At 43.3% G+C, this 12,824-nt stretch overlaps 1 protein-coding gene across 3 annotated transcripts in view; it reads left to right on the top strand.

The window, feature by feature from the left end:
* VWF (von Willebrand factor) overlaps positions 1–12,824 on the top strand; it is a 118,773-nt gene that overhangs the window by 33,276 nt on the left and 72,673 nt on the right. For all 3 annotated transcript variants that reach the window (XM_059846174.1, XM_059846173.1, XM_059846175.1), the window contains 3 exons: positions 5,890–6,130; positions 6,798–6,892; positions 8,558–8,718. In XM_059846174.1, coding sequence (XP_059702157.1) covers positions 5,890–6,130; positions 6,798–6,892; positions 8,558–8,718 — 497 coding nt within the window. The remainder of the gene's footprint in view (positions 1–5,889; positions 6,131–6,797; positions 6,893–8,557; positions 8,719–12,824) is intronic.

Genomic DNA, 12,824 nt, shown 5'->3' with positions numbered 1-12,824 from the left:
GCACTGCTGCTCAAACTCACTTATTGATTTCCTCCTGAAGGAATTTTTCTAGCAATGTTGTGTGAAAGATCTAGAATGAGATGCCAGATTTTCCTTATGGCAAACGATGAGAGTAAATCTTTCCTCCACACTGGTATGGATGCAAAATGTGTTCTCAGGGACTGCTCAGCACTGGGGAAGAGAAGCGTTGATCTGACACAGCTCCACAGAACTTTTCCCTGGATTTCCATTTTCAGCTACTCACCTGAAAACTTTCTGAATGTCCTAGGGTAGGAATTTCCCAAGTGATTTGTAGTAATCCATGAACTGCCTTTTTTTGAGGCCCAAGCTTCCCAGCTCCTGACCTCATCAATGATTCCTGAATATGTGGTTATGGAGGGAGCACAAAAGGGCAAGACAAACTTGTATCAGAAGAGAATTTTGGCTGTCTTGTGGCATCACCCCTGCTCACAGCAAGGCTAAATTACTGTAGATTGCCTGAGGTTTTGTCCAGAAAAAAATTGAATATCTCCAAAACCTCTAGGTACCACAGTCTCTCTGACATCTCTCTCTCTCTTATCCAGGACAAGATTAATAGCCAAACTGCCAAGAGGCTGGAGCAGAAGAGTCCAACACCTTTCATTTTTTTATTTCTCTCTTAGGTCAATGTGGTAGAAAAAAATCCATTGCCATGTAATTTTGATTGAGCACAGACATACTTTTCCCATAAATATTTGTGAAGTGAATGTTTTTCCATTTTCCTGAGCAACTTTGTTATAAAGGAAAGAAGACAATTGAAAAATTTGCAGGAAAGCGTGTGTGCTTGGCAGCTCTCCAGATTTGTTCTGTTACTTTTACCCAACCAGAGGGTGGGAAAAACATTTATAAACTGAGTGTGTGAGAAAGTGGAGAAGAGAGAGGTCTCTGGCCTTCGACCTGGTAGGGTCTGCAAGGTCAGTAACCACAACTTTTGCAGGCTGTAGAGTGCATGCTGCGAATGAGAACAAACCCAGTTTATATTAAACTGCTGCATGGTTTTATAATATTTTACCTAGTTTATGTAAATGTTCAGATAGTGGAACAGTAATGTAATAAAAATCCTTTCAGAACTCTGCAGGTCTGGAGGCTGAAAGAAAGAGCAGCGATAATGCCCCATTGCTCTTTCTGTAATTGAACAAGCCAATTTTCACAATTAATCTTTAATAGTGCAGAGCTGCTTCTTCCTTTCTGTGCATTACAGAGAGCTTTGTGCTCGCACAAAATGACAATTTCCCTGACTGCAGATCCATCAGCCCCCATTAAAAAATCCTGGTGCCCTAGACATCTCCTGACACATGAAGGAGAGCAATCCCTCTTTCTTAATGGGTTTGAGATGTGAATGTGCAGGTTGTGTAATTTGTGCTGGTGGCCCAATGCACTGAATATGTGTTCCACCCTACCTTCATCCTCAGAGATTTGGTTTCTTGAGAAATGACAGAGCCAGTTTGCTTGATTTGGAGTGGATAAGTATCAGGGAGCAAAGTCATTAGAGTAGCACAGCATTTCTGCTGTATGTCAAGCTATCAAGTGCATTCAGCTCCCCTCTCTTTGACATTATTTTAGTTGCAGTTTGATTAGTTAAGACCTGACTCATACCCCTATAACCCACCATGAGGAAGCACCAGAGCCAGTCCCTTCATGCTGCAAGGGAGGATCAGACAGGCCGCACTGTGAAGAGCTGTGTCTCTCATGCAGCTGCATGTAAAAAATTGGTTAAAACGCAGGATGAATGGCTGAGCCGAGAGAGTGGTGGTGAATTAAGTTAAACACAGCTGGGGGCTGGTCACCAGTGATGTTCCCCAGGGCTCAGTATTTTGGCCAGTTTTATTTAATATTTTAATCAAGGATCTGGGTGAGGGGATCAAGTGCATACTCAGTCCGTTCATGGACAGCACCCAGCTGGGTGGGAGTGTGGGTCTGCTGGATGGCAGGAAGGCTCTGCAGAGGGATCTGGACAGGCTGGATCCATGGGCCCAGGCCAGTGGTCTGAGGGTTGACATGGCCAAGGGGTTTTGAGGGTTGGGGTCACACCAACCCCCTGCAGCTCCAGGCTGGGGCAGAGGGGCTGGAAAGCTGGGAAAGGCCCTGGGGGTGCTGGGGACAGCAGCTGGACAGGAGCCAGGTGTGCCCAGGGGGGCAGGAGGCCAATGGCACCTGGGCTGTGCCAGCCATGGTGTGGCAGCAGGGTCAGGGCAGTGACTGTCCCCTGGGCTGGCACTGCTGGGGCGACACCTCAGATCCTGGGGCACTTCTGGACCTGTCACTACAAGAAAGACATGGAGTGGATGAAGCCTGTCTAGAGAAGGGGATGGAGCTGGAGAATGTTCTGGAGCACAGATCTGATGAGGAGGAGCTGAGGTGGGCTAAGCCTGGAGAAAAGGAGGCTCAGGGTAAACCTTCTCACTCTCTGCAACTCTGACAGGAGGGTGCAGCCAGGTGGGGGTTGGGGTCTGCTCCCGAGGAACAAGGGACAAGAGGAGAGGAAATGGCCTCAGGTTGCACCAGAAGTTCAGATTAGGTTTGATGTAAACATTCTTCATGGAAATTGTTATCTAGCACTGGCACAGACTGCCCAGAGAAGTTGTTAAGTCACCATGCCTTGAGGTATTTAAAAGCCGCATGGATATGGCACTTAGGGACATGCTTTAGTGGTGGACTTGGCAGTGTGAGGTTAATGGCTGTATTCAGTTATCTTTTGGTCTTTTCCAACCCAAATATTTCTATGTTTACCTGTCCCATGTGTGTATTGTTCTGTGGCACAGGGGAATCCATCAGCAGGTCTCTAGATCTTCCTCCAGACTTTAGGACATGTTGCTAAGCCCATTATGTTTCTTAATGTGGTAGTGCTGGCATGGCTGGTGGCTTTGTGTGCCTTCTGTAAGAAGATTTGTATAGGATAAATCTAAGAGTGCTGGAGTAGAGAATTAAGGACAGGCTCTGAGCAGCATCTGAGAATGGCTACAGGGCATGCTGGGCCTCAGCATGGCAGAGAAGCTGTAATAAATCTAGTCCTGGCAGGGTGCACCTTCACCCAGGGGTGGCAACATTTTCACCTTGTGTTACTTGAGGAACTGGTCATGGTTTGTCTCTTTCACTCTGATTTCAAAACCTGCCCAAAAGAGCTGCATGAGCTGTTTGATGCAAACACATTTTTTCCAATGCTTTCCCACTGCTTCTCATCTTATTCCTGGGATAGGCTGTACTTTGAGCAGAATATTGAACTGTTTTGGTTTTATAGAAGCCATCCACAGGGACTAGATGCACTTTGCCTTTTTTTCTAATTTTCCTGTCAATAACGGGACAGGGTTTTTTTTAGTGGCAGTGTATTACACTGTGTACAGACGTCAGGCCTTTCCCAGGTCACTTGTCTTGCCTTTTTGCTGTTAAAAACAGATGTTGATGGGAAGGGATAGAGCAGTATATTGGGATGTGGAGTGTAAGAATGGCATTTGGAAGTATAACTGGAAAAACAGGGGATCTTCTAAAAATTTTAGGAGGTACATGAGCAAGGAAAATCATAGAATGGTTTGGGTTGAAAGGGATCTTGAAGATCATCTTGTTCCAAGGGACACCTTCCACTAGACCAGGTTTTTCCAAGTCCCTTTCAGCCTGTCCTTGAACACTTCCAGGAATGGGGCAGCCACAACTTCTCTGGACAACTGCTGCCAGAGTCTCAGCACCCTCACAAGGACAAATTTCTTCCTAATATCTAATCTAAACTTGCTCTCTTTCAGTTTGAAGCCATTCCCATACACGGATTACAAAGGTTTATCCAAGAAAGGAATCTACTGCAAAGTTGTCCCTGTGGATAGGGAGTGTTACAACTGACTAGAAAGTAGGGCAGGATGCTGGGCTCAGTTATCACATCCTTTTTTTGAATCTTGAAACTCATAAACTGATGTACCCTTCTGAAATCTGCCAAACCAGTTCCATGTTTCCAGAGGTTCAAGTGTAGCAAATAGTACTTTTGGCTGAGGCCTCATGGTTCTCCTACTGGGATGTGCCTTTAATAATGAAAGTTATTTTTAAAATGGTCCTCAGCTTTGGGCTGTGCCTGTTCAGGGTTTGATTTACTGCAAAGATCAGGTTTATGTAAATACGAAGCACATTTTTGTGAATGCTGCCAAAATTTCCTGTAACAGTGAATGAGTCTATCTTCTGCTCAGTCCAGAGTTAGGAAGCATTTGCTGTATTGATGAGCACACATTTCTTGGGCTGTGTTGCGAAAGGTACATTAAGCAGTTTGGGCACCAGTCCCAGACGGGAGATTTTTGCTTTTAAGAAGGGTTCAAGTCACCTTAAATGCTTCTGGGCTGGATTTTCAGTTTAAGGTGTTATACTCCCATGTACGGGGCTGCAGGAGCCTCAAGAGAAGCTGTTGTAACCATGTCTCTCTCCAGTAGGCAGGAATAATTCTTAATTTCAGAAGAGTTTTGTGAAGGTGACCACAAGTCACTGGTCAGCACATAGGCCTTGCTTTGCTAGTCCAGCGAACACCTGGCTGAGGCTGCAGGACTATCCTGGTATTCCATGGCTGCCAGAGTTCCCAGGGATGTGTGCTGGAAGAGAGCAGGGGTTATCACATCATTCTGCAGGAATGACAAGAGGAAGGGCTTTCTCTGTAACCCTTTGGTTTCACCAAGGTACAAATGTGCCAGCTTTCATTTGCAGCTGCTTCCCTGAATATCGTTCCTCATAACCTTACATCTGTTTGCTGTGTAGCTTCTGGTTATCAGGAGACCTGCTAAATTCAAACTCTTGATAAAAGAAGCTCGTTTCTTGTCTTCTGCAATGTGTTGTCATAGCTGCCGCCTAATGCTGATACTGATGTGTGCAGAGGTGGATGCCTCAAAATCGGCCCTGTAGAAGTGGAGGTTTTAAAAATAAAGAAGCCAAAATGGCTACAAAGGCCATACTTAGTCTCCATATAAAAGAATTAATCATCAAAAATTGTTAGTGTCAAGGTTTGTCTCCATGATTGCTAAATTACTTAATTATTTGCACCTGTCTCCATAGAAATCACAGAGTGCTTCTGGGATGTGAGGCTGTTGAGTATTGCAGCACTCTTGTTTACCAAAGCAGAAAAATACTTTTCTATTTATTTTGACCAAGTAGTCCCTAAAGATGTTGCAAAGGAAGAAAGATGTGTATGTGTACATGAGACTTGTAATGCTCTTCATGCATGGGATCATGGAATGATTTGGATTGGAAGGGACCCAAACATGTCATTCCAGCAGACCATGTCATTCCAACCCCCTGCCATGGGCAGAGACACCTTTGACTAGCCCAGGTTTTTCCAAGGCCCATCCAGCCTGGCCTTGGGCACTTCCAGGGATGGGGCAGCCACAGCTTCTCTGGCCAACCTGTGCCAGGGCCTCAGCACCCTCACTGGGAAGAATCCCTTCCTACCATCCAATCTTAACCTGCTCTCTGTCAGTGTGAAGCCATTCCCCCTTGTCCTGTCACTCTAGGCCCTTGCCAAGTGTGTCTCTCCATCTTTTTTTGTAGGTTCCCTTCAGGAGAGCTTCAGTTAGGTTATCCTGACTGTGATCCAGATAATAACAGAGGTTGGACAGAGCTTGTGTTTCATGTTGTGGACAAAATCCTGTGGTTAGATTTTCATCACAGTGCAGGGTAGTCCAGTCCTGACATTTATGGGGAATTTTCTTTAGTAAGGTTTTGTTTGTGTGTATATATGAGCAGTGCCTTAGGCTACACCAGTGCTGCAGTTAAGGAGGAATGGTGTAACACTCCATTGATGAGTAAATTGAGCAAATGCCTTTTAATCCCAAGCTTCCCAGTCTGTTTTAGGCAGCTCTTCCTTTAGCTGGATTTGGATAAAATGCTCTTCTCTCTCATGTGTTTCACCAGCAATGGCCTGTCCTGAAGGCCAGGTGTACCAACAATGTGGGACGCCGTGCAACCAGACGTGCCAGTCTCTGTCCTACCCAGAGGAGGACTGTGAGCAGCTGTGCCTGGAGGGGTGTTACTGTCCCCCCGGGCACTACCTGGATGAGCATGAGCAGTGTGTGCCCAAATCCCAGTGCTCCTGTTACTATGATGGGGAGATCTTCCAGCCAGAGGATGTCTTCTCGGATCATTACTCCATGTGGTAAGTGCACTATTCATAACACTTCCCTACGCACCATCACTCCAGTTTTTAGATGGTTTGAGTTATTAACTGGGTCAGTTCCTTTGCATCTACTGAAACTAGTTAAAGAAAAGGCAAGATTTTGCCTCCAAGAAGCCAAATGGTGAGTTTTGCTATTGTATCTCTCTCAGATTAATATCAAATACCCCCTTAGTCAGTATTAAGCCCTGTCCTATGAACAGTTCCTGCCAGTTTGAAATGGAGCTTAATTACTGACAATAGCTACTTTGTGGGCTTAAAAAATGTCACTTAATCTCTGGACAGGCCCAGTTTTGGGAACAGTGTCTTCTTTTCCTCTCTACCACAAAGTTTCAGGAACTAGGTGGTCCCTTACCTCTTTTCTCAGCAAAGCTGACTATTGTTTTGCTTAGCTTTATCCCTGTGCAGCTGCACTGGATCCAGAAGTTCAGGGCCAGCAGGCATCTTGGATTCCATGCCACTGTATGGCATCGACTCCCTTAAGGAAAGTTTGTGTTTAATGTTGATATTCACAGTGGATGGAGAACAACAGCTCAGCCCCACTGAAGTGTAGTTTTGTATTCTGACAAGTTCCCTGTTGACTAAAAATCAGTGTGAGTGAAAGCTGAATGCTGTTTCATTAAATATAAGCTCTGTTTCTTTTTCTTAGCTATTGTGAGAATGGATTTATGCACTGCAGTACAAACAGAGCTCCTGGTGGCTTCCTGGCTGATGTTTTTGCTGATGAGAGGCCATCTCCCAGAAGTTAGTATGCCTTGAAATATTCATATTTAATTTTGATTTTTATTTTCTCTTCAGTCTCTTGGTAGTGTAGATTGGAGAAGAAATTCCAGAGGTTGCAACACCTGTGATATTGTGAGATTTTTTTCCAATTTTTTTTTTTTATAGGGTAGAAACAAAAGGGATGTGTGGGAGGGTGCACTGAATCTCAACTCTGAAACTTGTAATTATAATTAGCCACTGCAGTCTCTCTTGAGCTGAAAAGGTTAAAGGATCACCTATGCCAGTGATCTGAGGTCCCCATTTGCTATTTGAGGATCACAAGACATCAGTAACTCATCAGTTTTATACCTTCTGTTTCTCACTAGTGGGATGCAAACTCTTTCTGGGTGTAAATGAGGCTTTTAGTGGCCTGAAGGTTACACTGCTGCCAGGTTTCCAGTGTGCCTTCCAGCCAGCAGGAATCTCTATGAAACTTCCTGGAGACTGACAGCTACCATGTTTCCCATCAGCAGACAGGTTTATCAAACATTTGGCTGAAGGCTGTGAGAGGTGCATGGGAACACTTCTAGCATCTATGTGGGGTGTGCAGCACTGGAGAAAGGCCAGCAGTACTCTGGGATCATTTGGAGTTTCCCACTGATACGTGGATGGAGCTTATGGGATTTTCGTGGCATAGGGGGTTTGAGACTGGATGCATCTCAAAGGGGAAAGGGCTAGTGGGGCTTTGGGGAGGCCTGAGAATATCCAGGAGTTGGACTTCCTGATCCCTGTGGGTGCCTTCCAGCTCAGGATAACCTATGGTATCGCCAGGAGAGCCAAACACGGTGTCTTCCAGGGCACACTGACAAATGCACCTGTACATGGGTCTGGAGGAAATTTCTGGTTGATATTTACCATTGCATTGGAGACAAAGGGTAATTGTTTGTTTTTGCACCTTCTCAGGATAAACCAATTTTAGAGGAAAACACTGTAAATGCCTCTGTAGGTACAGGACAGGGACCTGCTTAATGTTGCTTGCTAGGACACCAGTGACAGTGTCACTGGTTGGGTCACCTGTTCTTCAGGTGAAGCCTTCCAGGTAAATATCTCACCAAACTCTTCCTTTAATGCTCCTAAGACAGGCTTTTCCTGATAATAGGATGTCAGGACTTACAAAACTTCAGAGAGGCCTATTGCTAGTACCAGTTGAAATAGTATGTTGGATTTTCTTGGGACAGGATACTGTCAGATCCTGAAGTCTCAAAGAGTTTTTATTGAAGCTCAGGGCACTGCTATTTGTAGTGACCAATGTAGTTACAGTCAGTGTGGGAAATGAGTCTAAATACAATAATATAAGATGCTGTTGCTTCTCAGAATATCAATTTTCTGCTAACTTTGTACAGTGCCTAGAGGTGTTTGCATTGCCCCAGTGCAGTCTGGAATTGCACTTTTATGTTTAGTGCAGCTTTTTTGCTTCAGTATTAAATACCTGCTTTCATGACAGCCTAACTGAGGTCACTCCAGGGGAAGTAGGGGCTGTTTTCTTTGCCATGTCATGTGTAGTGATGTTGCTTCAGGCTATATTCTAAATTAATTTTCTAATCAAATAAATTATTTTCACATCAAAGATCCACCTTTTAGAAAAATACTGTGTCAACGAGTACTTGAGTTCTAATTGCACTTTTTGTGAACTCTTTTTTTTTAAAGTAAAAAGGAGCTTGACATGCAGATTCCCCATGGAAAAAATTATTTGTCCTGCCAACAACCCAAGAGCAGAAGGAGTGGAATGTACCAAGACCTGCCAGAACTATGACCTCGAGTGCATCAGCCATGGCTGCATATCTGGATGTCTGTGTCCAAAAGGGATGGTAAGCAGCTTTCAATACAGCAGCGAGAAGCAGGTCCTCTTTGCTTTCTTGCCTTCATTCTCTGCTACCAACAGTCTTCTTGCAGCTTGGGAATAAGTGGTTGTGAAGTATTGACTATCAAGTTGTGGCTGGCTTAAAGAACATGTACTTGAAGTTCATTGAAGATGAACTTTAGCTTGCAAAATAATTTTTAATCAAAATTCTAAAGCCTGCCTTGAAGACTGGTTTATGTCTTCCTTCAGTTCTCCTCCTAAACTCCTCCTCAGTCTTGTTGAACTTTCTCAGCCAGAGAGACAGGAGGACACCCATATTTAGGTTGATCATAGGGATGGAGCACCTCTCCTCCAAAAAAAGGCTGAGAGAATTGGGATTGTTAAGCCTAGCAAGGAGAAAGCATTGGGGGTGACCTCATTGTGGCCTTCTGATGCCTGAAGGGAACCCACAGGAAAGATGGAGAGAGACTCTTGACGAGGTCGTGGAGTGACAGGACAAGGGGGAATTGCTTCACACTGACAGAGAGCAGGTTTAGATTGGGTGTGAGGTAAAAAGTCTTTATTTGTGAGGGTGGTGAGGTCCTGCCACAGGTTGCCCAGAGAAGCTGAGGCTGCCTTATCCCTGGAAGTGTACAGTGCCAGGTTGGATGAGGCTCTGAGAAACCTGGGATAGTGGAATGTGTCCCTGCCTCTGGCAGGGGTTTGGAGCAAGATGATCTTTAAGGTCCCTTCCAACCCAACCCATTCTTGGGTTTCTCTGATCCAGCCATCCTTCCTGCTGATATTGGTTCCTCCTTGTCAAGTCTCCATCTCTCCAGCTGCCTTCCTGTGGGTGAGAAGGAATGCAGGATATGAAACTTGCTAAGATGATGTCAGAGTGTGTCTCGGAGTTGCAGGTGTTGTGCGAAGCACACCTTTTTTTTCCACTGAAAAGAGGCTTTCTGGGGTCCAGGGTTATATCCCACTGCAACCCTCAGATTTAAGAATAAGTTTAATTCTTTTCTGCCCCCAAATTCCTTCAATTATCTTTCTAGAAAAACAGCTCTTCCCAAATTCTCATTATACAGTAATTTTTATCAATAATATAAACATATATTTTGAACGTTGCTACTGTATTTTGCTGATAAACACCCATTTATATAAATAGATTCTACTCCAGAATAAAATTCCAGTGCAAGGAAAAAAGCTAAGGCTTGTGAAATGTCTTGGAGGTGAAAAAGAACAGAATCTGAAGTCACCCATAAATTTTCACTGTGATTTTAAAAACAAGTGTTACTTCTTTTCACATTTCAGTCTGTAAATGCCTATCCTTTACGTGAAAAATATTCATAAATAGTAGTGAGATAAGAAAACTTAGGAAAGCTTCTCTAGCTTAAAGTTCCTGGAGCTCCAGGATGAACAGGCTTTTCTTTGCATCTAACATTCAGCTCATTTGGTAAAGGAGCTTAAGATTTTTGGTTTCAGTTCTGGGACATGGTAATAATACACTTTTGACATAATTGTTGAAAACAAAATATGATAATTACTCCACAGGAAAAAAAACACCAACCCCTATAGTAATTAACCTTCATGTTTGGTACAGTATTTCATATTCTTTTTCAGTAAGTTAAAAGAAACAATTGTTTCATAAAATTGTTGCCAAGAGAGCAGTCTTTGGCCTTTTGGAATTGGAGACTCCAGCTGACTTTGCAGTGATGTGAAACACACCCAAGTTCAACAAGGTGGTTTGTCAGGTTTTGAATTGAAGAATCAGGCTCACTATTTAAAAAAAAAAAAAAAAAGAAAAAGAAAAAGAAAAAAAAAAGTAAAATAAATTCTCTGTCCACTAGATGACAGTATGGTTTAATCTTCACTAAACTCAGCCTGGAATTGTTCTCATTGGCTTCCTTTGTGTCAGAGAATAAAAATCATGAGCTGCGCCCAAGCCACAATGGGAGAAGCCCACGTAGAAATCATCTTGTAACCACTGCCATGCAAAGTCAGGATCAAGCCCAGTCCCCCTTCAGGTGTGTCCTGTTTGCCCTGTCCTTGACTCCTGGCTTCACAGGAGCTGCCAGCTCATTCTCAAAGAACAGTTTCCTTCTCCTCACCCAATGGGATGAGGTTTGGGAGAGCCTTTTTTTTTTTTATTTCTGTGCTCTGCAATGAGGCTTTGTGCTCCCCCACTAGAGAACGATTTGGATGGTGACCAGGATCTCCTTTCCATCCTGTCCTTTTCTAACACAGAGACTCTGGGAGCACAGACACAAAGCTCTTAAAAGTCAAAACAAAGTCAAAGTCTGTGTTTTCCAGGCTTGTACAACAGAGGTGAGCAATAAAGGGACTGGAAAAAGGAATTACCATTTTACTTGTCAGTCTCCTGTATAGGTGTTCTGTAATCCTGCCTAATTTACAAGCACTCGCAGAGGTGAGCTACTGTTTGCAGCAGGGTCTGTGGGAAGTAACAGGTTACTCAACATGTGTTCCCATAAATATTTGCACATATTTTCAGGCTGGAAGAAATTTTGTCTTCTTACTGAAGATTTTTTCTTTCTTTTGTGATACAGTAGCATATGAAAGTTATCGCTGCTCACAGAGAACTTCTTAGCTTGAAGACAAAACCCAATTTCTTTTTTCTTCCAAACTTTCAACTTTCAACTTTCTTTCAGTTTCTTTCAAGTATAAGTTTTCTGGTTCATCTTGACTTAGTATTTCTCATTGTTTTGATTTCTAGCAAATAAAAAATGTTCAATATGTCATAAAAATAATTCTTCTGTCTTTGATCATCTAGGAGGTGGGAAGTTCTCCATACTTGTCACGCTTTTGCACAGCAGAAAAGAGAAATCATAACATATGTGCAGAAGTGTGGGGAAAAATATGCTTTCTCAAATTAGTTTGCTGCACTTCAGTTTTTCCCATTGGAAAATATTAATAAATATACAAATTGAGTGTTAACCACCTTTCTGGGTAAAGAGGAACAGAACAATCACAGAGCACAAAATCCAGACACTCCAAAAGTAGAAAATTACTTTCTTTCTATTCCCAACAACTGACAAAAAAATTAAGGTTTAAAATTTAAATGAAATATTTTATTGCATTCTGACTGCTGAAATAAAACTACTTCTAAAACTGTGATACATTTGTAGAAAAAGGGAAAAAACCCTACAAATCCTAAACATCTTAACCAGGAAAGTTTGGAAGGCTTTTTTTTTTTTCTTTCTAACTGTTTTCAACTGAAATTTACCTGACTATTTTGATTTCTCTGTTGTATATTTTTTAGCGTGGGCTTATCCTATGTTACAATGTCTTCATGAGGAGATGGGCATGTCAAATAAACATCAGAGACATGCAGCTAACATAGGAAAGAGAAGTCAAGTGTAAACCAGCACCTTTTGATCTTCTGACATATTGTTAACTTGTCTTGGTTCGCACATTAAGGGTGAGAGGCTGTTTTAGTTAAAAAAAAAATTTATGAAAGAAATTCTTCCCAGTGAGGGTGCTGAGGCCCTGGCGTAGATTGCCCAGAGCAGCTGTGGCTGTCCCATCCCTGCAAGCGTCCATGGCCAGGCTGAATGGGGCTCAGAGCAATCTGGGATAGTGGAAAGTGTCCCTGCTGATGGAACTGGGTGATCTTTAAGGTCCCTTCTTCCTCAAAGCAATTTCTTATTCTAAAGCCTATTAGCTATTGGGTTCTCATCTGACCCACTTCCTTTATTTAATCTCATGCTTCTTCATACATTTGGCTGACTTTCCGTTGAATTCCATGCATGTGTCAGGAGGAACAGAGCAATGTCTGAGTATCCCTTGACAGAGGGATAGTCATCAAATTGTGTTGACCAAGAGAGTTCAAAGTTTAGGTTCATTGAGTTGGATTTCAGGACTATAGGATCTCCTGATTTGGAAGGGACTCACAAGTATCTTCCAGCCTATCTCCTGGCCCTGCACAGACACCCCAGCAATCTCACCCTGTGCTTGAGAGCATTGTCCAAACACTCCTGGATCTCTGGCAGCCTTGAGGCCATGGCCATTCCCTGGGGAGCCTGTTCTGTGCCTTGCCACCCTCTGGGGGAAGAAAATTTCCTAAACTCCAACCTAACCCTTCCCTGACACGGCTCCAGCCATTCCCTTAGATAC

Source organism: Haemorhous mexicanus, chromosome 5 (genome assembly GCF_027477595.1).
Source record: "Haemorhous mexicanus isolate bHaeMex1 chromosome 5, bHaeMex1.pri, whole genome shotgun sequence".
NCBI classification, from domain to species: domain Eukaryota; kingdom Metazoa; phylum Chordata; class Aves; order Passeriformes; family Fringillidae; genus Haemorhous; species Haemorhous mexicanus.
The sequence above is the reverse complement of the archived record's forward strand: the minus strand, read 5'-3'. Positions and strand labels throughout refer to the sequence as shown.